Source organism: Oikopleura dioica, chromosome 1 (assembly GCF_907165135.1).
Source record: "Oikopleura dioica chromosome 1, OKI2018_I68_1.0, whole genome shotgun sequence".
Lineage (NCBI taxonomy): Eukaryota > Metazoa > Chordata > Appendicularia > Copelata > Oikopleuridae > Oikopleura > Oikopleura dioica.
In genome coordinates this window covers 1,073,920-1,101,890 of record NC_137291.1, presented here as the reverse complement: position 1 = coordinate 1,101,890, position 27,971 = coordinate 1,073,920, and the positions used below count along the sequence as shown (strand labels likewise).

Sequence of the window (27,971 nt, the reverse complement as noted above, 5' to 3'; positions counted from 1 at the left end):
GATGAAGGTGAGTGAGAGATAGAGGAATAATTTATTTTGAGAAGATTTTTAAACTTATTTTTAATTATGATTTCAATTATTCTTTTATAACAATAATATCTACGCATAAACTTATTTTATCTTCAGAGCCTTGGTCTCTATACACTTCTACTCGGGCTCGCGAAAGCGGAGCTCAGGCTCGATGGCCTCAGTGCCGCCCCGAATCTCGACAGCATCGAAGTAGAGGACCTCAGTTCGGATCGCCTCTCCCTTCGTGGTGGCACCCGGATCACTCTCAGCGGTTCCGGTTTTCTCCCAGCCAACTACGATAAAGACAACTCCGACTCTGAGACCAAGGCTTACATCACATATACCGGCGATAAATCCGGCTGTCCAGATGTTCCCTGCCGCGTGATCATGCACTACACAAGTGATACCAGCGCTGTTTGCGTCCTGGATGAAGTCAACCTTCCCGGCTACTGCGCTGATGGCGATCTTTACAGGATGCGAGTGTCTGTCGAGGGCGAGATCTCCAACAAGCGAGCGGTCGCTCTTCGCCACACCCCAACTATCAGGAATCTCTACTCGAATGGTCTCATTCTTCCTGGGGCTCCAACGACGTTCTGGAGTACCTGGATTGATGGCGAGACTGTGAACAATCCTCGAGGAAATGAAGACATGCGAGTTAACAAAATCCGTGATGATTTAACCTCTCAAAACTGTGTTCCTTTGACGGTTCAAGTCCGAAATACTGTAACTGGTCAAGTTTGGGATCAAGATGATCTTATCAACGGCTTCGTCACTGGTCCAAAGGATTGTGTCTGCAAGGGTAACGCTATTTACGGTGTTCTCTGTCAATCTGCAGGGGATAATGCTGAAGGATGCGTGGATAATAACGAAGTTCGATTCCTCTGCGGATCGAATGTTCTTCAATTCAGAATCGACGATTATGACTTTGCATTCTCTCGCTATCCCAACTCAATTTCTGAAAGAGATGTCGATCCAAACGAAGAATTCGTCCTTCAACCAGGTCTTTACGATCAGTACGGCTTCAGAATGGCCGAATGCAAGACATACTGGGACGACGGCGGATCAAATCGAGCTATTGTCGGGCATCAAGTCTGGAGCAATACTTATGTGCGCTGCCAATTAGAGTGGTCGGGTGCACCGCGAATCGGAAACTACAACTTGCGATACACCAGCAAGCGTGGTTTCTCGTACACACGAGATTACTTCATGTGCGAAAACGGCAATGCCTTCAATTTGCAAGTTCGACCTGTCATCTCATCCGTATCTCCTTCCGTCGGAGGAAGTCTTGGAGGAACCAAAATCACCGTCACTGGTCAGAATCTCGAAGGAGACGTTGAGATTCGAGTTGGTGGTGTTGTTTGCAACAATGTCCAGGTCAATGCTGATGGAACCGAGGCCACTTGCGAAACTGCTCCGTCTCTTGGCCAATGCGCTGCTGGTGCTCCAGTAGATACTGTCAACTGTGTAACTCTCGTTAATGCCGCGAAGCCTTGGGAGATTTTGAATAATTTCGTTGGAGACGGAACCCCTCGATTCACAGGAAGTGGTCGAGAATGTCAAAGCGATTGCGTGTCTCCATGGAATGGACGAAATGCCATGTGCGACGGACCAACTGGCGTGACTGAGGAATGCTTTGTTCCTTCATGTGAAGACATGGCTCAAAAGTACCCTGGTTCAACTGGATTCGAAGTCAACTACTATCAAGAAGCCGGGAATCAAGGATCCAATTGGATTTCCTTTTTGACTTCTCCTGTTCAAGGAGACAGTTCTCATCTTACTCTGCGAAGAAGTGAAGAGTCTGAAACATCGAACTTCCACATGTCAGCTTATACCGCGGTTCATAACAATGGAGAAGACAATTACGTCGGCGTCTCCGAAGGTTTCTTCCGACCATATCAGACTGGCTACTACTCATTCATCTCAACGGAAGCTGATGATACTTTGACTGCTAAGGTTTCTCTTATTGAACAAAACATCGGATGCGCAAGTGATCTACGAACAGTCGTCACCCGAAAATGGCACGATAATGATGAATGGAAGCGATGGGGTACCCCTGGGCAGAAATTCCTTCTCGATGCTGATACACAGTATTTTGTCAAAATTTCCTTCAATGACTGGGGAGGAGGAGACAATTTCAAGTTCGGATATGTTTTCCACGGACCGGACGCTGACAAAAACCTTGTTCACGGAAACACCGGTCGAAATGCGGACACCGAAAAGCATCTTGGCGATTATTATGCCAAAGAAGTTCAGAGCGTTTTCGTAAAATTTACTGAAGCTCAGCGAGAAGTACAAGAGTACGATTTCCTTGATGCTAACAGCACTGTCGATACAAACGCTCCCATCTTTGTCTACTCCTGTAATAACCAAGGCTGTACCGCTTCTGATGAACTCGTCTATGGCGACAATGATGCATCTGCTGCTGCAGTCGAGGCGATCCGCGAGGCTATTTGCTCTGTTGACGGGTTCGCTGATATCGAGGACGGATCATACAGCTCTGGAGATGAGGCTCTTGATGGATTTACTCTTGTTGAGGACGTCGAGCCCTACTGTGGTGTCAAGACAAACAAACTCTCGTCTGGAAAGGGAACTCTCTTTGAAGGCTCTGTCAAATCAAAGAAAAATCCTGAAGTTTGCTTCGCCTCCAAGGGTTACGCGGATACCATCACTGTCAAGTTCGATATCAATGGCAAAACTGGATCAGAATCGATCTCATGGCTCGAGACCTCTCCAAACGCATGGTCTTTTGCGTGCGTGAAGACAGATTCTTTGGCTGATGATTTCCTTGCCAACAATGCCAATGCTCAAGCTGAGTTTGACGCTGGAGAGAAAGTGTTCATCACAAAGATCATCATCGAAGACACACAGTCACGAGGAGATCTTTTCATCGATGAAGTCTACGTCGCTGACGCTACTGCTGGATTTGCAGTCGTTCAATCTCAACGAGCTGCTATTCCGGGAACGATTCTTGTTTCCGTCGGCGCCAACTGGAACAACGACGTCCTTCAGCTGACTCTCAGTGGCGCTGCTGATGCTTGTGGCGAATCCTTCAACACTTTGAAGATTGGTAACTCTGCTGAAACTGCGGTTGACTTAACAATTGTTTCAAAAATGGGAAGCGGCCTTGGAGGCGATTTTGATCTCTCCTACGAAGGAATGACTGCTAACATCCAAGCTTCCTGGCTCGTAGAAGGCAACACAGCAAACATCGAAAATCAAATTCAGCAACAATTCGGCTCAGACTTCGTTGGATCCACCGTCAGTCTTGAGGGTGAATGCCTTGAGGGATACGAAATGACAATCAGTTTTGCAAATTCTGGTGACTATTCAGACATCTCCATCAACGGCGCTAATGTCAATTCCGACATTGCCTTTGCTGAAACTTCCCAGCATGGTGGTCCAGTTTACACTATCATCAACGCTGCGAACTGGGCTCGAGCTTCTTCTACCCCACAGGTTCAGCTTTGGGCCTCAAAGATCCAAGCTGCTTGCACTGGAGACTGCCAGTTCACCTTTGACGACTCTTCCCTTCCAGTTGTTACGGCTCCAGCATCATCCGTCATTGTTGGCTCCTCAGTCGCTCTTGCTGGTTCTAACTTTGTCAGTGCTGATGTTGTTACAGTAGATGGAGTTTCTGTCGCGACAACTTTCGATAGTGCTTTTCAAGTTACTTTCACTGCTCCTGCTGCCGCTGGTACCTACAGTATCGCTGTTCTTGGAGCTTCTGGCTCTTCTAACACAGTCACTCTTACTGTTACCGGACAGATTACATCTGTTTCGCCCTCTTTAGCCTCATCCGGCGCTCAAGTCGTCATCAACGGTGTTGGTCTCGCTGAACCCGTCGTTATCGGCGGTGTCGATGCTTCATGTTCCTCAGTAACTGATACTCAGGCTACTTGTACTGTTACCAGCGTTGCTGTTGGATCTACCACTGTCGATGTTTCTGGAGCTTCTGCCGCATTCGAGATCGCTGCTCGACCAGCTGCTTCTTGCTCTTTCTCAAGCTCTGCTTCACCCGCTGGAACTGAATCTGTTGACTTGACCTGCGACGGTGACATTTTTGTGCTCGTTGTTGATGGAGTCAACATTGCCATTACCCCAGCGTCTACAGTTACTTTCACACCAGCTGCCAATTATATCGGTAGCGTTTCTGCTTCAGCTATCTGTACAACCGGAAACTGGGAAGGAAGTCTTGTCTACGACGCTTCTGTTTCTCAAGTAGTCAATCCTGCTGGCTCGCCATTTGGTGGAAACACTGTTGTCTTCCAGGGATCCGGTTTTGGTTCCGATGCCTCCGCTGTTTCAGTCAGTCTTGGACCAAATGCCTGTGATGTTACTTCGATTTCAAACACGGAAATCACCTGTCGAGCCGCTGCATCTGCTGCCGTTTCTTTCCACGCTTCGGGTTCAAGCACTCGAACTGGTGGATTCGAGCCAGCGTCAGCTTCTGTTTCTGCCGGCACAAAGGTCGTCATCAGCTGGAATATCATTCTTCCCGCCGAAAATGGCGCCGCTATCATTCCAACAATGCAGTTTTCTGCCGTCAGTGATTCTGTCAGTCTTTCTCTCAATGCCATTGAAGCTAACCAAGGCGAAGTTTTCTTTGTTCTCACAGAACCTGGTACATACACAATTTCAAGCGGTCCTTACGATGGTTTGAACACAATTGTCGGAACAGTTGTTGTCACCGACGACTCTGGCGAAGTTGACATTGCTGTTACAGTTGGTGATGCATCTCTTGATCTTACAGCTGCTGTTGCTTCTTTCGATTGCGGAAGCGAAACTGTTAATAATGGAAAATATCTTCTCAGCTCTCCTCTTGGAAGCTTCTTTACGGACGTTTCCGTTTTCGGTAATGTTGTTACTGTTTCACCAGCTCCAACATGCGGAGATATCGTCGTTGATGGCGCTTCTTGCAATCCTACTGCCGGAAGCTGCCCAGTCAACGTCAAGGCCGGTGAATACGTCATTACCGCTTCGAATCTTGCTGCTCAGACAAGTGATGATGTCGTTACATCTTCATTTGCCGCTACTGTCACTGGTGTTACTCCTGCTTCTGGTTCAAAGTTCGGTGGCACTCGAGTAACCATCGTTGGTTTCAACTTGCTCTCTGACGTCACTACTCTTGGATTACCAACTGTCAGCCTTCGAGAAGCATCTAGCTGCGTTGACAATATCGAAAGCAATACTGGAACTGAGCTCATCTTTACAACATGTGAAACCAAAGCTGACACTACTGATATCACATTCTCTCTTGATGGATCTGACATTGCCACGACTTTCGATACGACAACTGCTGATGCACCAACTTTTACTGTCCTCTCTGCTTCTGCTGACGGAACTGTAACTGGTACACTTTCTGGTCTTTCACTCGCTCCTGGTACTTATTCTGGCATTGGTTCGATCGGAGGAGAAGAAGGAGTTTGTGCCGATGTCACAGTTGTCTCAGGTTCTGGTTCCGTTTCATGCACCTTTGGCGCTCTCAGCGGTGATGTCGACGGTTCATTTGGTGTTTCCGACACTGGTTTCTCCGATTCCATTACATTTGGCGTTTCTCCAATTCTTTCAAGTGTCACCCCTAATCAGGGTGGTCTTTACGGAGGTGTTGCAGTGACGATTTCTGGTGATGGCTTCGATGCAGGATCCGTCGTCAGCTTTGTCAGTGGCGGTGTCGATCTTTGCGCTGGTGGATGCGCTGTTTCTTTCGATGACAACGGAGATATCATCTTTACTTCTCCTGACTCTGGTGAAGACGTCGGTCCTATCACTGCTGATATCACTGTTGCCAACTCTGGTGCCGCTAGCAGCGGAATGACATTCAGCTATCTCGGTGCCCTTACACCTAAGCTGGCTGCTTCTCCTTTTGAACCAGCTGCAACTACTTTGACTATTGATATGGAGAAGGGAGTCAACGCTGTTTGTGACCGAAACTACGTCACAATCGGCGGCGTTGAGCTTCCTGTCATCGGTTGCTCTAGTACAAAAGCAACTGGTCAATTTGTCACCGTCGACATGCCTGATCTTGTTGCTGGTGATTACAACGTTGTTGTGACTAACATGGACGGAGGAAACTCTGATGGAACTCATACCTACAGCCACGCTCTGACCGTCGCTGGCTTCTCTCCATCCTCGTCCGGAACTGCTGGTGGTGCTCCACTGACAATCACTGGAACTGGTTTCGATCACCAAAACGCTGTTGTCACTATTTGCGGTAACAGCTGTGCAATTGGAGAGTCAACATCAAATATGATCAAGTGCACTATCCCTGCCTCTTCTGCTGGCTCATGCACTGTCATTCTCACTGATGGTGCAAACACCCATACTTTCGCCTCCCAATTCACCTATGATGCCACCCTTGTTGCCGCTGTGACAGGAATCACTGCTTCCAACCCCGATGGATCTCCAAAGACCAAGCTCAGAGGTGGTACTGCTGGTGGAACTCCACTTACCATTGCTGGATCTGGTTTCAATGCCGATATTGCCACAAACATCGTAACGATTAATGGCGCTGAATGTGTTGTCACTTCCGCGACTAACTCAGAAATCATTTGTGAAACTGGTGCTAGTTCTGGTACCGGCTCATTCGACGTTTTGGTTGATGTCCTCGGCGTCGGACAATACACAAACAGCGATTTCCAGTTCTACTATGTCAACGCTTGGTCAAGCCCAGCTACCTGGGGATGCTCCACTGGTACATTCGAGGACTGCGAAGGCGCCCCAAAGAATACTCGTGACCTCGTCGAAATTCCTTCTGGAGTCGAAATTCTTCTTGATACTTCTACCGCCTATCTCTCAGTTCTCCTCATTCGAGGGAGCCTAATTTGGGACACTGAAGTCGACGGAATTGAACTAAACGCCGAGTACATCATTATCATTGATGGTGCCTTCCAGCTCGGAACTGAAGACGAACCTATGCTCAAAAACGCTAAAATCACCATGTACGGTCATCAGCGATCAATCAGACTTCCAATTTATGGTGCCAAGTGTTTCGCTGCTCGATCCGGTACTGTTGACATTCACGGTGCTCCAGTCAGCCCAACCTGGACTATGCTCGATACTTCCGCCAATGCTGGTGATACCTCTATCACAATTCAGACTCCATCCGGCCTTGTCGGCTGGAATGTTGGAAATCGAATCGCCATCGCCCCAACTGGTGACAAAAACAGTATCATTGAATCCGAAGACCATATAATCACCTCTATCACTGACAATGGCGACGGAACCACCACTTTGGGTCTTCAAGATCCACTTGCCTACCTTCACTTGGGTGTCGAGTTCACTACTACTCGACCAGATGGAACACCTGTTACCCTTCACCAAAGAGCTGAAGTCGGTCTTCTTTCTAGAAATGTCAAATTTGAAGGATCTAAAAACCCATCTCCATGGTACGATGAAATTCCACAATGTGAGAACTTTGATCAGCTCAATCTTGGTCTCCACGCCGAGCAGAATTGCTTCGTCGATCGGTTCGGTGACGAAGAAGGCTCTGATAAATTCGGTGCTCATATGCTTCTTCACTCTGTTACTCATGGAAAGATTGAATACATGGAAGTCCATCACGCCGGACAAGCATTTGACCTTGGCCGATACCCAGTTCACTTCCACAATTCTTACTCTCAGCCAAACTCTTATTTCCGAGGTCTCGGTATTTGGCAGACATTCAATCGTGCCATGACCATGCACGCCGTCAATGATGCTACCTTCGAGTACAACGTCGCCTACAATAACATGGGCCATGCTTTCTTCACTGAAGATGCTGTTGAAACCGGAAACTACATTCAATACAATCTTGCTATCAAGACCAAACCTTCTTCCTCCCTTCTCTCTGTCGATCAGACTCCAACCAGTTTCTGGATCGTCAATACCAACAACGTCGTTCGAGGAAACCACGCTGCCGGCTCATCCGCATTCGGTTTCTGGGTCAATCCTCCAAAGAGATCAACCGGTTCCAACGTCAACAACGACTACTGTCCAAGAGAAGTTCCAGTCCTCGAGTTCAAAGATAACGTCGCTCATTCTTGCGGTGTTTATGGAATGTGGATCTTTGAAGACTACACTCCACGAAAGAACAATTGGGCTGCTGAGTGCAAGTCTTCAAATGGCCCGGCTGGTGCTGATCACCCAATGGTTAACTTCCACGCCTGGAATAACCATCGAGGATGCGAAATGTCCATGGGAGATGGTGTGCATATGAACGACTTCGTTTCAGCTAACAACTTCAAGGCTGAACTTTCTCTCAAAGAAAACCATGCAAATGATAACTTTGAGACCGATTCAACTGGTTATTACAACTCTGTTGTCATCGGAACCACTAATGCTCATCCTTCACTTCCTGGATGCACTTCTTTCGGTATGGAAACACCATGGAAATTTGGAAGCTTCCAGGTCCACGACATCAAATTCGTCAATTTCAATGAAGCTTCAAAGGCCAGTGAAAATTGCTACGGTATTGACTTCTGCTACAGTTCGTATCCATTCGATTGCGGACGAATCTCCCTCTGGTCCGGTGTTGATTGGGATAATTCCGACAGAAAGGGTAAATTTGAGTGGGAATTCGAAACGGTTCTCTGGGATTTGGATGGAACTCTTTCCGGCACAGGAATTCCCAACTCTAAGGTCACTCCGACAAGTGCCCTTTACGACAACTGTTCTCCAATTAACGAAGCTGGCTGGAATCTCGGATTTGATGCTTCTGTTTGTACTCCTGATCAGGACTTCCTCCGAGTATCTATCGAAGATATTCTTCCTGAATCTCTGAACTCAATCACCCTCAATGTTAACAACAAGAACGAGAACTCGCCTGACGACATCACTGCTCAGGTTCCATGGAGAGAAAAGCGAGGACAGAAGGGCCGAGCATGGATGTTCCTTGCTCCATCCGAAGTTGTCAACGAAATCTGGTGGGAAGGCCAATACCAAATGCCGAATGTATCCTTCAATCTCCGAACTCACTACGATAAGTACGATGTGAACACCATTTTGAAGATGGATCTCCGAAACCAGCCCGACTACGCTGATTTCGCGGATGGTGCTGGAATCGCTCTTCAGACTGTCCCTGTTCCAGGTGTTGCAAATCAGACCCAAAACTATGGCTGGTTTATTGATGATCAGAGTGATCTCTATATCAACTTGGTCCAGCATGCTGGCGCTGACTATTCTACATTCGGCTGGCATGAAAACCAGCGATTCGAGATGTACAAATGCTACTGGCCAAACTGCGAAGTTCCTAATTTCGACAACCCAACTCCACCAGCCGAAGTTAAGACTTGTCTCTGGTCGAGCCCAGATTGTTGGCCTAAGGGGTACGTTCCCGGCCTCGACGCTTCAAATAAAGAAAACGTCACGATTGTTCACGATCGTCATGTCATCCTTGATGTTGCAAATATCTACGTCGACGAGCTTTACATTGAAGGTACTCTCGAAGTCGATCCAGCTTCTGCCACTGACTTTAACATTGAATTCCACAACATGCTGATCAACTCCGCTCACGGTGGAATCAACCCCTTCAGCGTCGAGCAAGAAATTGCCGTTATCGAAGGCCAGGCAAGAACTGTCAATTGGGATATGAAACCAGAATGGCAATTCGGTCGACTTATTGTTGGAACTGAAGATTCTCCTTTCCCATGCGACAAATCCTTTACCTTCACATTTGCTGGTGCCGTTGGATCTGAAGATCGACATGGCTACGGCGCAGCTCCTGACTCTGTTCCTCTCGGAAACAAGACTATTGCCTCTCTCGGTCGATTGTCTCTCGTCGGATGCGAAGTTCCAAAGAACTACTACCGACTTCAGGCTACTTCTCAAATCGGCGGAAACACCATCACTATCGGCACTGAGCCAACTGGATGGAAGGTTGGTGATTCAATCTTCGTCACTGGAACATCCTGGTCTGATGTCGAAGCTGAGTATCTAACAATCACTGACATTACTGGCACTGTCATCACTGTCGCCGAGACATTTGCCTTCCAACATCTTGGTACTGCTGATACCGATGAAGGTTTTGGATTCAAACAAGCTGCCGAAGTCGGTCTTTTGACTAAAAACATCAAGATCGACGGAACCAACGGTTCAGAAGGCGAGAAATACGGTGGCCGAGTTCTTGTAACTGGCGCTCCATTCGGTGAAATTTATCGACAGGGACACGCGACTATTGCAAACGTCGAATTTGTCGGCATGGGACAGTATGCAATGCCTTCCATGTGGGATCCTCGACACGGTTTGGCACTTTACGGAGTCAATGGCCAGGGACAAGCGCGTGACGAATCCGTTCACGCTGAAACTGGCAACGAGTATCAGCCAGCTGGTTACGAAATCGGCGCAACCTACGTTCGAGGCTGCTCTTTCCACCACAACTATGGTGTGGCTCTCTCTGCCAATTACGCTCCAAATGTCGAGCTCAGCGCCAACAACGTCTTTATGGCCGTCGACAACGGTATTGCTGTTGCCAACTCACTCGACGTCACAATCAATAATAACCTCGTTTCATCTGTTGTTGAGAACTGGTTCTACAAAGATCAGTATTTGAACATGCACAATTTCGACATTGACGGAAAATACATGCCAGCTGGTATCGACGCCTGGGAAGCAGTGACATTCACCAGCTTCAAGAAAAACGCTGTTTATGGTGTTCAAGGTCCCGCCTACGCATATGCTGGTGAGCCTTGCACTGCTGCTGAAACTGGCGCTACTGCATCAGCTGCTTCAATTGCTGAAAATAACTATGCTCACGGTTCTATTTATGGTATCCGAAATCTCTTTGCCCCAGTTGATCTCGTCTGCACCAAGTTTGCTGGCTTCCGAATGTCTCGAATCATGTCTCATGGTATTTCTGCCATCATGGAAGCTGAGCACATCGTCGTCGACAATGTTGACATTCAAGACGCTGTCGTTGGTGTCCACATTTTCTCCTACTTGCCCATGGCCATCAGCCACGTCGCCTCTGACGACACTGTGACATTCAAGAACTCGATCGTCAACGCTGTCACTGCTGGTTTCTCTGACGCTGACAAGGGCAACTGCAAAGATTGGTCAAGCACTGATGGTATTCTGCAGTGGGTGCGAACAGGTGATAACCACATGAGCAACATGGTATACACTCGTGAAACTTTCGGCGAAAGCTCGGGCATCAAGGGTAACAAGGGATTCGTTTTCTCCGTCTTCCAGGGACAGAAACACAAGTTCCCACACAAGGGTCTTAATATTCAAACTGATAATCTTGCGATTTATGGAACCAACTACGTCCACAATGTCCGATTCGTCAATTTCCAGAAAAATGACGTCTGCGGAAAGAGCCACGTTGCCATCACCAACTTGTTGCAAGCCCACGATCATCAGCATCAAATCATGGCTTCTGACATCAAATGGTCTGGAACCACAGCCGAAAGCAAACTCTTCCTTCACTTGCCAAGACTAAAATGGATCACACCTAGCGGATGTGTTGACATGGACTGTGATGGACCAAAGAAGGCGATGATCACCGATCTTGACGGTTCTTTCACAGGAACTGGCGAGCGATCTACATTGATGGGTGTTGCCGAGCTTGGCTTTGGCGACAATGGTCCTCGAGGTCTCGGTTATTTCCGAATGCCCGCTCCAATGTTGACAAATCTCGATGGTTCAAATATTGCGCCAGAGACTTACGCTCCAAATCATGGTGTCTTCCGAGGCTCCGACTGCTCCTTGAATGCTGATAATAACTACTATCAGTGTGGAAGTGGCGACAGCTACATGCAAGTTGTCTTCGAATCAATGGATGTTGACACTGAAACTCGGCGACTTGGCCCAATCACCTACGTCAATGAGCCAGGAACCCCGAATGCTCACGTCGATATCGTCAACGGTGTTTTGGACGTTTCTTGCTGCGCTGGATACGTTTGCCAGTTGCGAATCTCTACTCATCCTATGATCATGTCCTGTGGAAAGACCTACGAAGTTGGCTCCGCCGGAACTCTTGCCAAGCATTTCAGACTTCATTCTAACCGAGAAGAGGCTAGTTGCAAGACTCTTTTGAAGATCTACACTATGCGACAGAACCGACAGGTGAATTGTTTTTTATAAGATAACGGTTTGACAAAAAATTAAGGATGTCCTTCTTGATGGCAACCTTGTCCTCCCCACCAACGGTTTCTTCGAAGCTGACGGAAGTGTTGGATACAATGTCGCCACTGCTGATCACATTCCAACTATCGACGATCCAGTTGGAACCAATTTCTTTGACCGATCTTCTCAAATCCTCTACATTGTCCATGGTGGTTCTTCCGTCATTGACGTCGTTGTTGCAAAATCACTCATTGTCGAGTTCCAGTCAACTGCAGTTGAGCTCACCAACGACGAGCTTTACGATTCACCAAACTTGATCAACTACCTTGCTGCTCTCCTCGGCATCGATCAGAGCCAGATCAAGGTCGTCGATGTTGTTCGAGAGGGCGGTCGAAGACGAAGATCCGAAGACAACCGAGAATTCACTGGTGCTCGTTACAGACGACAGGCGAGTGGAGTCACCCTTGTTCTGGAAATCTTGCCCGAACAAGCCGATCTCACCACTGATTACAATGAGCAATCTTACGAAACAGCAACAGGTGAGAAGAAAATTGAAGTCATTGAAGAGATGGCTTCGACGATTGTCAAGACTGTCATCAACAATGAAGTCGACCCATCACTCCAACTCCAGCAATACGTCGCCACTACTGAAATCGTCGAGCCAAGCAAACCAGCTTGCTTTGACGGCGCTGACGACTTGTCCAACTTCGACGATCCTCTCTTCGTTGCTGGAGATACTTGCTCTCTCGCCGCCCAGCTTGATGTTGAACCAGATCAGCTGGAAACTGTTATCGACGTTTCTAAGCTCCAGACTTATGAGGAAAGCCAGGAAGACGAAATTCTCGCTCTCGAAGAAGGAGAGTCCGAAACCGCTTACCGACCACCTACTCAGTGGAGCCAGAGACTCTTTGTCGCTTCTGGAACTGTCAATGAAATTCTCGCTCCCCCACCAACTTTCGAACTTCTCGATGCTGTCAACGAAGTCTGCGAGACAATTCAGTACCTCGCCCAAGTTAGCATCAAGTCATCCTCGAACCCAGCTCAGGCTTTCGGAACAGGATCGGTTACCGTCGTGGAATCGAATGAAAACAACCAGTTTGTCTTCGACGAACTTCACTTTGATGCTGATGGAGATGTCGAGCTTGAATTCAGGTAAAAACTTCTGCCGTAGGAAGAATTTTCTAACACACTACTTTCAGCCTTATCGAGCCATCTTCTTCCGGTCTTGCCAGCTACACCGCTCCAGTTGTTACAATCGAGGCCAAATCCGGCCAGATCTGTCAGAATGCTTCTTGCACTGAGCAAGCATGCAACTTCTCTCCAGAAAAGTAAATTAGCCCCTTTTTTCCTTTCATCTAACGAGTTTAAGGATCGAGTGCATTGACACCAACTTTGGAACTTCCACGACCATCCTCCTTGAAACGCTCCAGAACATGACTTCAACTGAGCTTGGAGAGATCAAATGGCTCGTGATCAACCAAAACGACGGAATCAACGAGGACGATCTTGTCGGAATCATGGCTCTTCTCGTCAATCTCGAGCGACTTTCGCTCAATTCCAACAACATGTGGTATGTTTTTTCTCCCTTTTCTTTCAATCAGCTTATTTCTGAGAGATTCCAAAACCATATTTTCAAGGCAATTGAACGCTGATACTTTCAACGTCCACACCAAGCTCAAGTCCATCTCGCTGCACAACAACAACTTCCTCTGCCTCAACGGAGCGCTTGATACTCTCATCGACTTGAACATCCTCCAGCGACTCCGACTCACTGGCAACACAGAAATCATGAACAACCATGCCGGCGAGTACAGATACAGAGGAAACGCAGAGCTTCAAGAGTTCAGAGCTATTGCTAGCAACCTTGAATGTGTCTAAATACTGTTTTATTTACAAGAAATAAATTGAAATTATTATTAAAAATTCCGATTTCTTTCCAATTTCGACTTTTCTTTACATTGTTTTTAAACGAATAATTCCTTAAAATTTTGTTTTCAAGCCCAGTCAGGCGCCAAGAAAATCACGAGCATGTTTTGTAAATAAAGAAAAGCACAAGCGAAGTTCCACTAATTCGCCGCCCTTTGAAGACAATTTGTACATAATCGCAGCGCTTAAAATTTTAACCTGGGAAGACTTAGTGACGGGGATCTTGCGCAATGTTACGGACTATTCTTACCCTGCGGATAGATTTGGAGGGTATTTAAAACAGGTTTTCACGAGGTGCGAATCACAAATTGAGAAAAAAATAATGAAACTTTCGGTTTTTATTCCTTTTGCTGCTCAGGCTGCGCTCTGGAGAAACAACCCAGGAAAGAGTGAAAATAACAAATAGAAAGTTTTCTTAGACTAAAATTAAAAAGGGCCTCGCTTTTGACTCAAAATAGCCGAATGGACTACTGTGAATGACAATGTCATGGGAGGCAAATCCGAGGGCTACGTCATGCCATACAATGATGCCCTCTATTTCTGGGGAAAGCTCAGGTTCGTTTTGAAACAACAAACTTTTACGAAAAATTTCAGCCCTGAAAACCGCGGTGGGTTTGCTTCCTGCCGAAGATCTGTTGGTCTTCCGGACTCGACCCACGAATCCTACGAGGGGAAAAATGGACTTCGATTTATTGCCAAAGGCGAGCCAGGCTCAAACGGCCCAAGAACGTTCCGAGTAAACGTCGCTGTCAAAAGCAGCTGGAACTGGCTTTTGACAAAGACATTCATGGTCGAATTCAATCCAACTCGAGAATGGCAATCTTTCAATTTCAATTTTGACGAGTTTACCTACACCTGGATGGCACAACCAAGCAACAAGTATCAGTTGACGGACTTTCTTGATGGCATCAATGAGGAAGGCTTCTTCATTTACGACAAGAATTTCGATGATAAGTTCATCTTGACTGTCAAAGACTTCGAACTTTTCTGAATAATACAGCTTTTTCGACAACAAAATTTCCCATTCATGCATTCTTAAAAGCGCATTTTACAGTGGGTGGAAAAAATATAAATTTAACGAAATTACAAAATCTTTTCTCTCTAAATATTTTCAAACTTTGAATAGAGGTCTTGAAAAAACAGGCCAAGCTTCATATTCTCCGAGGAAAAAAATTGAAATTTAAAAGTTCTAGAGCTGTCTAACGGCAATTGAAGTACATTTCTACTGACGGCTCTAGCGTAAAAAATATTCATTGTAACAGCATAATTTTTGACGGAAATATATTCTTGAGCATCTGAAGTAAGACGCCAGCTATTTTTTATTTCGTTTTGATAACGCGATTCTGCTCTTATCAGCGATCAAAGTCAGACGAAAATTTTGATGAGACGGGGAGCGCGGCAGTGACAATGCGTCATGGTGACGCTGTGGCGCACCCTAGCCAAGCACGAATGAAATCTCGTTCAAGCATTTTCCTTTCAAGCGTCAGGTTAGGGTGGGCAACAGCGCCGCCACGCTGTCTAGTCACCGCCGCGCTCATCGCCACAGCGAATTTTTCACCTAACTTAGATTGCTGATAAACCGGTGATAAACTGATTAGAATGGACAAAAAATAAGCTGGCGCCCTAGTTCAGAGTCTCGAGAATATATTTCCGCCAAAAAATTGGAGTCCCTAATGGGTACTTTTTGCACAATCGCTGTCAGCAGAAATTTACTTCAATTGCTTCTAGACGGCAAAAAAACTTTTCGATTTTTGATCTTTTTCTCGGAAAATATAGAGCTGGACCTACTCTATCAGCTCATCCAGTCAGATTTTGAAAATGTTCACGGAGAAAAGATTTTGTAATTTCGTGAAATTTATATTTATTTCACCCAGTATAACGAGCAATGACGACGCATCAAGGGCCCATAAATGACGAAAACGAGAACACTCCTTTCTGCTTCCTTTCTCACTGGAGTACCAAAAAGATCGCATGCATTATTCAACTCATTAGACACGGATCCATCTTCTCTTTTCAATTCTTAATTCTCTGACAGTATATATACACAAACGGAAATGCATACTTTTCATAACAAAAGAGAGACAAAGGATTATGCTCTTGCAAATTTTTCTTTTTGTAAATGCCTCTGCATTTGGACTTTTTAACCAAAGACAAAGGGCTGGTGATAAGTATGGCCCTTTATCTGATGCCAGTAAGTAATAGACAAAATCACAGACCATGGTTTCGAGCTGTTATAATATTTCATTCTTTCAGCCCGTCGAGGGTTTTCGCCTTATTCAATGCTTGTCCGTGGAAACTACTTCAAGAAACGATCTGGTTTCAACTACGATCAGATGTTTCTCTGAATGAATTACAGGAAAAAAGGATTTTCATCTTCCGCTCGATCCTCAATACATTTTATTATTTTCTTCTGTGACATAACCAATGCTCAACTCAATATTTTTTTATAAAAATCATGGCAAAAATAAAATCCGCTCCTCAAACGACCAGAACGATTTAGTGAGATTTGAAACAGCTGTTATCCAAGATCCAGTGAGGCTTAAAATCACTTTGCTAACCCATCAATATTTTGAATGATTAATAATTTTCTCCAGGACACTGTCGTTCTAAAACAGTGACTCACTCCTCTGCTGCTGCCTTGCTATTTACTCAATCTTCAAAGTAAATCAATTCCCCAGCGCTCGACCGCAAAGGCGATTTATTTATCAAAGTTCCAATGAAAAAGAGAACAATGTGAATTTCATCGAGCGTCTTTTGCCCGCGTTGGCGATTTTCATCGTTGGGTTTTTGGCGATTCTAGTGGTGCAGGCTTTCATGAGCCGACCTATTCTTTGCCTTGGAATCGGCGTTTTAGGGGTCTACTGCTTCAAGGTATGAGAAATGAATTATGCGAAACTCGACCAAAATTCGATTTTTTTAGAAATTTAAAACGATGAAATCAACCTGAAATCGTAAGATTGCAAATAAAGAGTTTTTAATTTTTTATTGGATTGGTTTTTTATTCACCATTTGCTTGGCAGTCTTTGGAGAAAAAAATGACTAAAATTCAGAGCTGTACAAGTAGTATCGCATTAAAATAAAGTACCGTGTTGTTGATGAGTTAAAATTGATGGTTTTTTCGTTATTAGAACTTGAATAACAGAATAAATACGAGCAGGTACTGAAATCTTCCACGGAACTAGATAATTAAAAGAGAAAAAAAGTAGAATGACGAGTTAAATAAAACTGAGAAACGCAACTAAAAGATATCTTCAGCGCGGAAGTTGGATATTTATGGGGTTGAAAAAAGACCGGGCGCAGAGTTTGAAATTTTCGTGACTCGCGAGCGGCTCACTTGAGAGCGAGCGAGCACGAGCATGATGCTCTTTGTGCTCCCGAGCACATTTATTTCAGAGTTCGCGCTCTTTGCGCTCGCGAGCGCATTTCATTTCGCGCTCTCGCTCTCTTGGCTCTCGAGCACTGGTCGAATTGTGCTCTCGCTCGATCGGCTCTCGAGCTGAAAAAACTGACTCGCGAGCAGCTTTCAAGGGCCTCAAATGATTCGGTGGCCCCGTGACTAATTCCACATGAGTCCCTGTCACAGGAGTTAGCACTTCGCGGTGGGCATGTTTTATCTGTTTACTATCGGCTTTTCGCATTCTGCTGCCGAGATTACGGACCTAATGAAGCTTACATAAAACCAAAAACACCAAAAATAGATCCTCAAAGAAATTTATTTATGAAACTGAATAATTATGCGAAAAAATTATTCTTTTAATTTTGCTCGCGAGCCGCTCGTGAGTCAATTCCATGGCGAGCACGAGAGCAGCCGCTCCCGCTCGTCTAGCTCCCGAGCATTTCTGACATATGCGCTCGTGCTCTCTGCGCTCGCGAGCGGGTTCAAATTTGGGCTCGTGCTCTTTTGGCTCTCGAGCCAACTCATTTTCATGCTCCAGCTCCCCTGCTCTCAGAGCAATGACAAATTTTTGCTCTCGCTCTTTTCGCTCGCGAGCATTTGCGAGCATTTCAAACTCTGACCGGGCGGATGAATATGAAATATGAATTTTAAGTTTTATAAACACACGAGAGTACCTGTACACTTCGAGTACAGTGTGCATGGCTCGGAAAACGCGGGAGCTTCTTTTGTTTAAAATTGGGAAGTTTGGGAAGGAGATAAATGCAGGGTTGAATTAGATCTAACGAAACGAAACGAGCTGTTTCTTTCAATAAGGTTGGGGTCGACCACGGCCTCGGCCCATACCGCCACCGCGCATTGGTCCTCCTCGACCGCCTCTGCCGCCTGGAGCACCACCTCCTCGGCCGCCTCGGAATCCTCCGCCGCCGCCTCGTTGACCTAAAATGAAAATGAGCGTCTTCAATATTTTCATAAGGCTTTACCTCCAAATCCGCCACCGCCTCGGCCGCCGCCGTATCCTCCGCCGCCACCACGGCCGCCGTAACCGCCTCCGCGGCCACCTCCGTAGCCGCCGTCGCCGCCTTTCTGGAACTGTTTTGCCTTAATAATGGTAAGTTGATGATTGACGCTTTTATAATTTACCAGTTTCTGTGCGAAGGGTTGTTTCTGCTCGGGAGTCGCCTGTTGGACTGAAATTGGGCCGTTTCCATTGAAGTCGGTTCCGTTTAGCATGTCGATCGCTGCTGCAGCGTGGCTGGGGTCTTGATAAGTGACAGTGGCGTCACCGATCGGCTGTTTCGTCTCTTTGTTGAGGAAAAGGAAGATACGCTCGTTTTCTGAAAGAAGTGAGTTCAAGCCAATTTCGAGGGGTTTTCTTACGTGTTTTCTTGTCGATCATAATTTGACCAGCAGCAGCGAAGAACATGGAAATGTCTTGTTTTTGAACTGTGTTTGGTAGACCGCTGACGAAGACGCAATCACTACAGTCTGTTGGCATGAAGTCATTGATCGATTTTGAGCCGCCCTAAAATCGAGATTCAGAGAGGGCTAATTCAAAACATCACTTACGAATTGATCGTAGCCGCCTCCGAATCCACCGCGACCACGGCCTCTTCCTCGGCCACCTCCACGGCCACCAAAGCTTTGTTGACCGTATCCGCCATCGTCGCCTCCGTAGCCACCACCGCCGTTTCCGTAGCCGCCGCTGTACCCGTTGTTGGCGAAATTGTTATCTTGGAAGCCGCCTGAGCCGTCCCACTTGCCAAAGCCGCCCTGACCACCTTAGAGAAGGAATAAGGAAAAGGGATGATTGCTATTAACATTACCTTGTTGGCCATAGCCGCCAGCAGCACCGCCGCCGTAGCCGCCCTGGCCGCCGTTTCCGTAGCCCTGGTCTTGCCCGTAGCCTTGGTCTCCGCCATAGCCACCTAAAAGATCGAGGACTAGTTCAAGAAAATGGGCTTACCGTATCCCTGGTTGCCACCACCATAACCGCCATTAGCACCGCCGCCATAGCCGCCACCGCCGCCTTGTTGACCACCATATCCGCCTCGTCCGCCGTAACTCATTTTGGACGTTTATGCGTTTCTCAGTCAAACCTGAAAAAGCAAGCAAAGTTAGAAAGCGAACAAAATATGCCATAAAAACAACGAAAAACCGAAAACACAAAAAAATAAACATTCTTAGAGTCTTTTTCTTGGCTGGTTGAGTCTGTTGATAGAAAAAATTTGTCAAAGAAAAGCGCGAAAATATGAAAATTGAAGTCATGGAAGAAAATTTAAAATGGAAAATTTGGTGTTATGGGACGTTTTGACACCAAGATTGTATAGTTAGAATCAACAAGGGCGGTCCAAGATTTCAAACAATCTTGGACCGACCCTGTTGATTCGAACTTGACAATCTTGGGGACAGCTGTTTGTTAGAAAATTGTCAAAAACTCTTGGAACCAGGTCTTCTTGAAAATCAGCATCGATTTGTGTTTCTTGGAAAAATCTTTCGTCTGGCAAAAGTTGGCTTGGATCAAATGGCAGTTTTTTCTATCTTCGTGAAAGAAATAATAAAAAGTGGTAGTAACAAAATGAACAGGGACAAAATGCGACAAACGGACAGGGAGTTGGTGGTTTTGGTAGTGTTATTTAACTAATGAAAATAATGATAAAAAATGATGATGAATACGGGAGTAATGAACTAATTGTAATTGGGCTAGTATTAAAGTTGAAAAAGAACATAGAGAAAATACGGATACGAAAAAAGATAGGTCAAAAAAGTTAAGGAAAAAATGCTCGTTGTTTTGAAAAAAACATGAGACGTTTTAAGGATATGTAGCGGAAAAGTGAACAGATACTGTAGATAGGCGATGAAAGTCTAAAAATCGTTTTCAATATTTTAACAGCCTTCAACTTTATTGGCCAAAAATAGGGGCCTATGAAAAGATGGCCATTAAGCTTTCTTATTGGTCAGATAAAGATAGGCTTGTAGCTACGCCAAAAATTGGTAAAATAAAGAAAACGATTCAAATTTTTAAAATATAAAAACATGAAAATTGCATTTTCACCCGAGCTCGCGAATAATTAAAAAAAATCCGAGTTGCTTGAAAATAGACGAAAAGTTTTTCTTTTGCCAGGATATTTGAAAGGACGACGAGGTCAGAGGGTCTAGTCTCTGACGTTTTTTGTACAAAATATTTTTGTAGTTTCGACTCCTAAAAAATCGCTGTTAGCGCACCACAAAACTTATACCGAAAGACGAAATGGCGGCTGAGCAAAATCTCTCATTTTTTTGTTCTTCGTAAAATGGAACTGGAAACCAAAATGTGAAAAATTTTGACAGGCGACAGTTTTTTTTATATAAAATGGGAATTTTCAATTCAAGTTTTTTTTTAATCCAAAAATTAATTTTTATTGAAAAAATCAAAACTAAAAAGCCGCCTGTCGAAAAATTTAAAACATCTTTATCCTTGAAAGTTGAAATTGAAAATCTCTCTTTCTACAACTCCGTTACTTACTTTTTTGGTTAGTAAGGAGCATGCCTCGATCCCCTTTCCTCACGATATTTGCCGCCGTAGTTATTGTCTCGATCGCCGTAATTACTATTCCTCGGCGGCCTTCTTCCATCTCCTCGAGGGTGGTTGTGGCCTCCCCTGCGTCTTCCGCCAGAAGAACCGTAGTGAGGAGGAGGTGGAGCCATTCCGCCTTTTTTCTGCGCGTCGCGGAGCTTGATTTTTTTATAGAAAATTGATAAAAAAGGAGGGGGGATTTACCAGTTTATTGGCGAAAGGTTGTTTTTCGTCGGGCGAGGCGTATCGAACTCGAACTTTTCCCTGAAAAATGGATTTAGTTTTTGCTAGAATTTCTAAGAGCTTTCTGATCGAATAAAAAAAGGACTGTTTTTGGCAAAATTTGTTGAAATCAATATTTACCTCTCCTTTGAAGTCCTTTTCGTCGAAAAAATCGATGGCTCGTTTCGCCGAATCTGGATTTTCATAGGTTACAGTCGCTGCGCCTGTAGGAGTCTTGTCCTTCATGAAGATGAATATTCTTTGGACGCCTTGAAAAATCAAATGAATATATAAATCAAGAAAGAAAGTTACTTTTGGTGACGAGAATGGTCCCGGCGCGGCAGAAAAAGTCGGAAATCTGGGATTTCGTCACGGTCGATGGCAGTCCAGTGATGTAGACGCAGTCGGATGTGTCACGAGGCATATAGTTGTCGATCGTACGGTAACCGTACATGTCATAGCTGTCATATTGGTCGATTCCCTGAATATTTTTCTAATTTTTAAAGGAAAACAAATTGAAAATCAATTGATTTTTCTAATAAAAATTGCCAAAAAGCTTTTCGAACAAAAAAATCGTGAAAAAAAATCGAAATTCTCATTTACCTGGCCGACTGGCTGAGTCCAATCAGAATACTGGTCGCTCATTTTCGTCCGTCCGATCGAAAAAATCTACAAAAAAAGCCATCAACAAAAAAATACACATTTTCGGATTTTGATTCTTTAGTTTTCGCTGAGTTCGGTCATTGGCCATTTTCGGATTTCTCTCTTTGGCCGATTTGTGTTTGACTTTTGGGAATCTAAAAAAGGCAGAAAAAGTGAGCGAAAATGGCCGGATTTTTTTAGGAGTTGGCGCTGCTGCCCACGCCGATTGCGCAAGAGCCAATAGGAGACGCGCGCTTTGGGCAAGGTCAGGGCGCGCAGTTCGGATTCGGAACGAGCCAGTTTTTATCGAGAAAAAGGAAAAAAAATGTAAAATAGAGATTTGGAAATTTGAAAATGAAGAAAATTAAGAAGACGGATACTTATGGCCTTCTCTGGAATCAGGATCAGTACGAGAAGAATATTTCAAACGAATGGATCCAGGAATGGTTTTAACTCTAGAATTGAATAAATAAATTTTCGGCGCTATGAATATTTCTCAACAAAAATCAAGCTCAAAAACCATCAAAAAGAAAGTAACATCTCACAAGTCCTATTCTTACAAAGCCTCATCCCTTCGCGAAACAACGAAAATTCTTTCCTTGGAATTGACAAAAACCTTTCTCTTTCTATCTCTTTGGCGAAAGCTCATGGACCGCCCTTCTTCAGAAGAACTTTCCTTCTCTTCTTTGATTTTTAACAACTTGGCGCTTTTTCCTTTCATCCTCTCGACGATTTATTCAAACCGCTCTAGAATTCCCAGCGCTGTCTTTTATTTTGCTCTGATTTTGGTTCTCAGCCCGATCTACGCTAATCTTACTACGTCTATTAGTACAGGTAAAGAATACTGTACTTTTATACTTTATTTTGTCTCAATTGGAGCAACCCCAGAATTTTAGACACGATTCTGAACCTTGCGATGTTTTCTTTCACCCTTCGCTACTTGGCCTTTGATTTTTCAACGAACGAGCCCGGCGCTGTTTCTCGCAATTCCGCCCTTTTCGGTGCGATCGTCCTTTCTAGTCGCCTTGAAAACGCGCTCGATTCCGTCATTATGGTCGGCACTGCCCTCCTGCTTTTCTCAAATAGCTGCGATCTTTCAAATCACAAGCTGCTCTTTCTTCTTCAACTTTTTCAAGTCATTTTGCTTCAACAAAAAACTCTTCTTTTTATCAGCTGTTTCCTTCAATTTATGATTTGTATTCTTGGGCCGATTTTGATCAGTTCGAAAAAAGCTCTTCTGTGCAAAAATAATGTTTACGGGATTTGGGACGAAGCGGAACTTTCCCTCTCTTGAAACCTTTTTCGTTTTACTTTTTCTTTTCAGATATAATCGCATAAATATTTATGCGATTTATCAAAGACAATTTCGAAGGACTCTTCTTTGGGAGTGTCGTGGCGTTCTGCATTGCTGCGAAATTTTGGGAGTGGAAAAATCGCGATGGAGAAGACTCAGATGAAGGGTAAAAATAAATATATTGCTCGTTTTTCAAGAATATTTTCAACATAAAATAGAAAGCGCCCTTGTTCATCCTTGGAACCGCATTACCTTAGTAAGGGTTACACTTAAAGCTACGTGGCCCAGAGGATGAACAAGGGTGCATTTTCGGAAGAATAGAGGATGATCAACGTTGTTCTTCTTCTTCTTTTTTATCAAAGCTTTCTTTTCTAGAAAACCACCTATGTTTTCTTCCTCGAAGTTTTCAATTCTGAAAACTCAAGCAGTTCAATGCTCCCATTTTTAAATTGACGATGAAGTTCAGGGATTTCTACTCCACTGCGATCGCGTTAAAAGACGAAACTCTCCGCCGTATTGTTGAACAACTAGAACGAGCGCGCTACTCTGCCGTTCGAATAAAACACTCGGCTAAGAACTCGATCGTTTTGCCTTCGCGCGCCAATCTTCTTTCGCGGGATCGAACTGAAAGCGAAGAAAACGAGGCAACGCTGACGGAATCGTCCTATTACGACTGCAGCTCGTGGGATTTCAACAGATCATCCGCGAAATTACGCTACAAAGACGATGGGATTCATCCGGAGTGTTTTCTGTCGATGGACGATTGCATTCGCCGAAATGACTATCCTTGCGATGTTTTCACTGTGGAAACGGAAGACGGCTTCCTGATCGAAATTCATCGACTAAGAAACGAGGGAAAACCGGCGGTTCTTATGCAACATGGAATTCTTGGCGATTCGAGTCACTGGCTAGCTGCTGGCCCGGATCATGGACTCGGTAAATGGGGAGGACCAGGGTCTCGAAAAATTGGATGCGCGGCGGTTGTTTTGGCGCCCCCTCTCGCTTTCAACCCCCGCGCCCTAGATGTTTGCGCGAGAAAACAACGGTGGGCTGGATGTTGCGCCACCCTCCGCGGACAGTTGTGCGCAACGGGAGCCGATTGTTAACAACGGGCGCTCGGTTGTTCACCAACAAGTACGCGGTCCTCGCCTCATAGAAATAAACAAATTAGTACCCTACGTCACCATTCTAAGTAAATGATTAAAATATCATATGTTATTTAAGAAAATAGAAGTTTTTATCCAAATAATTTTGAGATATCTCTATAATCTTAGTTTTAATCGGTATTTTTCATGAAAAATCCAAGAAAAACTCGGAAGAAAATATTTAAGATTACCCCAGCTGCCTAGTTAGGGGTTTTATCAGGTAGACGCGGTGTTTAGATGACTGAGTGTAAGTGTAAGTGGCAGTGCGCTAGTGCTTTGCGCGCTCCCCGGGGCGCCCGAAAGGGCCATAATCTCAGTGGGTGTACACTCTGACCTACTGTAACAAAAATCACCGGGTGATCTAAACAAAGCAGTTCTCGGAAGTGGTAAGCTACCTGTTTGCAAAAATATCGAATTCATGGGCAACTATTACGTCCGAAATGTGCTAGTTACTTGAAAGTGTGTATTTTGTGATCTGTCAATCATATATAGCTAAATGCCGCGAATCTCAAAATAATTTTTACATATTCGCAATCAGCGGAAAAAGTTGTATCAGGAGTCTAAGTTTCACTGAATTTGAACATTGTTGCATATTTTTACAGCGTTACTTTCCCTTTGGCGCGAGCCTATATTTCAAACATCCAGCCCAAATTGTTTTTGAAAGTGAACAACGAGCGCGCCGATGTTGAGAGCGTGAGGGGGCGCCCTAACAACCGCCCCACATCCAATTTTTCGAGACCCTGGGGAGGACTCCTCCCAAATCAATTGATCTCTAACCTTAATTCTAGCGTATCGCCTATGGGACGAAGGCTTTGACGTTTTCCTTGCCAATACGCGTGGCAACCCCTACAGTCGTCGCCATACAGAACTCTCCCCCGACGACGATCCAAAATTCTGGCGCTGGACCTTTCACGAAATCGCCAAATACGAAATCCCCGCGATCGTCCACAAAATCTGCAAAATCGCGAAGCAGGAAAAGATTTGGTACATTGCGCACAGCCAAGGAACTCTTCTGATGTTCGTGAATCAAGAAGGCGGTGACGAAGAAACGAAGAAGCGGCTTCATGGAATGATCGCTTTGGCGCCGATTTTGTCGCTGAAAAATGTCAAGGGCGCGTGGAGATCTCTTGTCGGCCCGTTCAAGTCTTTTTCGAGCAATGATATGGTTCAAAGATACCTCGACAGCGAATTCCTCAAACGAACGAAAGCGACGCGATATTTGGCAAAACTTGTGAAGGATTCGCCCGAACTGCTGAAAGCGTGGGGTACCAGCATCGCCCAAGATTTTGCATTCCACTCGGTAAATTTCAACCACAAGCGATATGTGCAGGAGAGATTGCAAGTGTTCGTCTCGCACACGCCTAGTGGGACGAGTTTCAGAAATGTGGTTCACTTTGGGCAGAATATTGGACACACAAGAATGGCGAAATTCGACTACGGAGCAAAAGCAAATCTAATTGTAAGTTACCAACGATGTCTATTTGATCACGAATCAATCTTTCTAGGTGTATAACAGCGAGAGTCCCCCCTTCTACGACTGGACAAAAATCGACCTGCCCATTCACCTGTTTGTTGGAACATCCGATTGGATCGCCACTCCTGACGATGTCCGCCTCATGCGCCCAAACCTTCGCAACTCGACCCTGACGATCATTGACGATTTCGACCATCTGGACTTCATCTGGGGAAAGACGGCGAGAGAAGAGTTGCATCCGAAAATCATTGAAATTCTCAAAAGTTCAAGTGTGTAGCGTACTTTGCCTGTTATTTATTTAATGAAATTGAAAGTAAATAAATATTTTTCAACTGATCACATTTGATTCTCATAAATTTGAAAACAAGAATGTTCGGAATAAAGCGCGGGGTTTGGTTGAGCCAAAATGATCCTGAAAAGTCAGACGATTCTGAAGACTCTGACTTTGAACCGACAACAAAGGAGCTTGACGAAGTCAATCTTCGAAAAGAATGTTCAAAATCAAAAACACCGAAACGACCTCGAAAAAGAGCGCGACAGGAAGACACTTCGAACTCGAATTCAGCTCCTGGGGAGGCAAAAGATTGGGGAGCATTACCGATTACGGTGTTGGATAAGATCTTTGAGCATTTGGTCCAAAAAGAAGAGGATTACAGAGTCGTGGTAAAAAATGCTACAGTTAATTATCACTGGTGGAGTGCAGCGAGCAGGCCCAGCTTACGCAAGAAATTGAAGCTTTTTATGTACACCAAGGTGATATTTTATCAGACCACTCTTATCTGAAAATTCGTTTAGGGGAAAACACGAAACCATTTTCAAAATTTCCGCGAGCGCATCATCAAACTTCCCGAGGACGAATTTCAGCACTTGGAACAGCTTCAATTCGCGAATTTTCAAAATCATTTGACGAAAACTCTCGCCCTCTTGAACGAATATGAGTTTGAGAAGATTGAGACTCTGGTGCTGTTAACTTCGCAGTTGGGAAACATGCAGACTTGGGGAGAGTTTATCGAGAAGCACTGTCGAAATCTTGTTGAACTCAGGTATTTATCCTTATTTGAAAAATTTCTCATTGAATTATCGTCTTTTTTTCTCAGGACGAATGCGTTGGTGACTTCTTATAAAGCTCTTGTCCCTGTTTTAAAGCTGCAGTCTATTCGAAAAATCGTCATTCACGATTCTGGCCCAATCAAGCACGGCCTTGACTGGGGATCAATGTGTCCGCAACTCGAGCATCTAGGTTTTCTTTCCCGTTTCTCCCGTCAAATTGACCCTTTTCTTCAGATATTTACTACTCGGCGATGCAATCGACGATGGCCGGAGCAGAAGTGCTAGTTACTTCCCTAAAACTTCAAAAACTACGCTTTCTCCAGCTGGCGAACGTGCTCTTGAGCGAACGCGATCTTTTCAACTTTCTACAAAACTCGAAGTCTTTCGACGGTTTTCCGGAACTAGAATTCTTCAGTCTTCGACGGAGCTTTGTTCCTCAAAGAACAAGTGCTGATGTGCTTTGTTTCTTCTTGAAAAATGCGGCGAAGATTCAAACTATCGATCTTCAAGGCTGTTCTTGTTTTACATTCGGGGGTTTGTCCGCTGGAATCGGCTCATTTGCCAATCGCCCGATGCTGAAAACACTCGATCTTTCTGGAGCGGATGCAAGAAACGAGGATGATTTCTACAGCTTTTTCGTGGCTCAGCTTGGCGGCGCCATCGAGGATTTGAATCTTTCGGGGTTGAAGACAAGAGCGAATGCGGAAGAGTTCTTCTTGAATTTCATTCAGAATTATGCACTCCATGCTCGAAATTTAAAAAACCTGGACGTTAGTCGGTAAGTTATCGCGGTCGATTCACTTTTATCTTTTCCTTAGAACGAATATCGAAAAAGAAGAAGCTCGCCTGCTGCTTGAGAGAAAGCCTCTTCTGAATTCGCTGACATTATCTGGCTGCTACGGAATTCCGCGATCCTGGAGAAAAACAATCAAAACTGATGAATTCTCGACTGCCATTCGAGCATTTTACGAATAAATCACTCATTCCAACGTTAAAACGAAAGAAGATAGTTCTTATTACACGCTTTTAAAAAGACAAATAAAAGCATTTTGCGACCAAAGAGAAAGATTTATTTCACCAAAAATCAGTTTTTCAAGCAGCGGGAAGAACAGGTTTGGACCAGAAAGTCTTTCCTTCGATCAAGCAAGCGCGCTCAAGATCTGTGTACTCGCGAGCTTCAAGGTAGGCAGCGGCGCCGGTGAGCAAGCAGTTTTCTTCAG

General features: G+C 44.9%; 5 protein-coding genes across 6 annotated transcripts; 4 read left to right on the top strand and 1 right to left on the bottom strand.

Moving 5' to 3' along the window:
- The first annotated feature begins 1 nt into the window (after window position 1).
- On the top strand, window positions 2-13,965 carry LOC145704635 (uncharacterized). The gene is made up of 6 exons (XM_081782107.1): window positions 2-7; window positions 127-12,048; window positions 12,092-13,200; window positions 13,248-13,376; window positions 13,418-13,618; window positions 13,686-13,965. The coding sequence occupies exons 1-6, from the start codon at window positions 2-4 to the stop codon at window positions 13,924-13,926; spliced, it is 13,608 nt and encodes a 4,535-aa protein (XP_081638233.1). The 3' UTR covers window positions 13,927-13,965.
- A 240-nt stretch (window positions 13,966-14,205) lies between these two features.
- On the top strand, window positions 14,206-15,028 carry LOC145711109 (uncharacterized). The gene is made up of 2 exons (XM_081788837.1): window positions 14,206-14,529; window positions 14,569-15,028. The coding sequence occupies exons 1-2, from the start codon at window positions 14,462-14,464 to the stop codon at window positions 14,963-14,965; spliced, it is 465 nt and encodes a 154-aa protein (XP_081644963.1). The 5' UTR covers window positions 14,206-14,461; the 3' UTR covers window positions 14,966-15,028.
- A 1,910-nt stretch (window positions 15,029-16,938) lies between these two features.
- On the bottom strand, window positions 16,939-21,009 carry LOC145697105 (uncharacterized). The gene is made up of 8 exons (XM_081774258.1): window positions 20,874-21,009; window positions 19,335-19,467; window positions 19,195-19,296; window positions 18,938-19,149; window positions 18,749-18,893; window positions 18,512-18,705; window positions 18,352-18,469; window positions 16,939-18,307 (listed from the first exon to the last, which is right to left on the bottom strand). Exons 2-8 carry the CDS (start codon window positions 19,435-19,437, stop codon window positions 18,177-18,179), a joined length of 1,005 nt encoding a protein of 334 aa, XP_081630384.1. The 5' UTR covers window positions 19,438-19,467; window positions 20,874-21,009; the 3' UTR covers window positions 16,939-18,176.
- Window positions 21,010-22,293: 1,284 nt separating this feature from the next.
- Window positions 22,294-26,037, top strand: LOC145699643 (lipase lipl-1-like). 2 transcript variants are annotated; one of them, XM_081776917.1, is made up of 5 exons: window positions 22,294-22,622; window positions 22,685-23,248; window positions 23,549-24,018; window positions 25,016-25,686; window positions 25,733-26,037. In XM_081776917.1, the coding sequence occupies exons 2-5, from the start codon at window positions 23,133-23,135 to the stop codon at window positions 25,976-25,978; spliced, it is 1,503 nt and encodes a 500-aa protein (XP_081633043.1). In that variant the 5' UTR covers window positions 22,294-22,622; window positions 22,685-23,132; the 3' UTR covers window positions 25,979-26,037. The 2 variants fall into 2 exon arrangements, with proteins under 2 accessions (XP_081633043.1, XP_081633050.1); XM_081776924.1 differs by having other exon boundaries at window positions 22,677-23,248.
- Window positions 26,032-27,800, top strand: LOC145699660 (uncharacterized). Its single transcript, XM_081776932.1, has 5 exons — window positions 26,032-26,454; window positions 26,497-26,744; window positions 26,799-26,941; window positions 26,986-27,529; window positions 27,570-27,800. Exons 1-5 carry the CDS (start codon window positions 26,071-26,073, stop codon window positions 27,724-27,726), a joined length of 1,476 nt encoding a protein of 491 aa, XP_081633058.1. The 5' UTR covers window positions 26,032-26,070; the 3' UTR covers window positions 27,727-27,800.
- Window positions 27,801-27,971: the final 171 nt, after the last annotated feature.

Excerpts from the sequence above, each read along its gene's own strand:
- LOC145704635 (XM_081782107.1), top strand. Across the intron at positions 12,049-12,091 it reads CTATGCGACAGAACCGACAG|GATGTCCTTCTTGATGGCAA; the intron begins GTGAATTGTTTT and ends CAAAAAATTAAG. Across the intron at positions 13,619-13,685 it reads CTCAATTCCAACAACATGTG|GCAATTGAACGCTGATACTT; the intron begins GTATGTTTTTTC and ends CATATTTTCAAG.
- LOC145699660 (XM_081776932.1), top strand. The coding sequence starts at position 26,071 with ATGTTCGGAATAAAGCGCGGGGTTTGGTTGAGCCAAAATGATCCTGAA. Across the intron at positions 26,455-26,496 it reads AGCTTTTTATGTACACCAAG|GGGAAAACACGAAACCATTT; the intron begins GTGATATTTTAT and ends AAATTCGTTTAG. Across the intron at positions 26,745-26,798 it reads CGAAATCTTGTTGAACTCAG|GACGAATGCGTTGGTGACTT; the intron begins GTATTTATCCTT and ends TTTTTTTCTCAG.
- LOC145699643 (XM_081776917.1), top strand. The coding sequence starts at position 23,133 with ATGCGATTTATCAAAGACAATTTCGAAGGACTCTTCTTTGGGAGTGTC. Across the intron at positions 23,249-23,548 it reads GGAGAAGACTCAGATGAAGG|GGATTTCTACTCCACTGCGA; the intron begins GTAAAAATAAAT and ends GATGAAGTTCAG. Across the intron at positions 24,019-25,015 it reads TGGCCCGGATCATGGACTCG|CGTATCGCCTATGGGACGAA; the intron begins GTAAATGGGGAG and ends CCTTAATTCTAG.
- LOC145697105 (XM_081774258.1), bottom strand. The coding sequence starts at position 19,437 with ATGAGTTACGGCGGACGAGGCGGATATGGTGGTCAACAAGGCGGCGGT. Across the intron at positions 18,470-18,511 it reads AACCCTTCGCACAGAAACTG|GCAAAACAGTTCCAGAAAGG; the intron begins GTAAATTATAAA and ends ACCATTATTAAG. Across the intron at positions 18,308-18,351 it reads AGGCGGTGGCGGATTTGGAG|GTCAACGAGGCGGCGGCGGA; the intron begins GTAAAGCCTTAT and ends TTTTCATTTTAG.
- LOC145711109 (XM_081788837.1), top strand. The coding sequence starts at position 14,462 with ATGGGAGGCAAATCCGAGGGCTACGTCATGCCATACAATGATGCCCTC. Across the intron at positions 14,530-14,568 it reads TATTTCTGGGGAAAGCTCAG|CCCTGAAAACCGCGGTGGGT; the intron begins GTTCGTTTTGAA and ends GAAAAATTTCAG.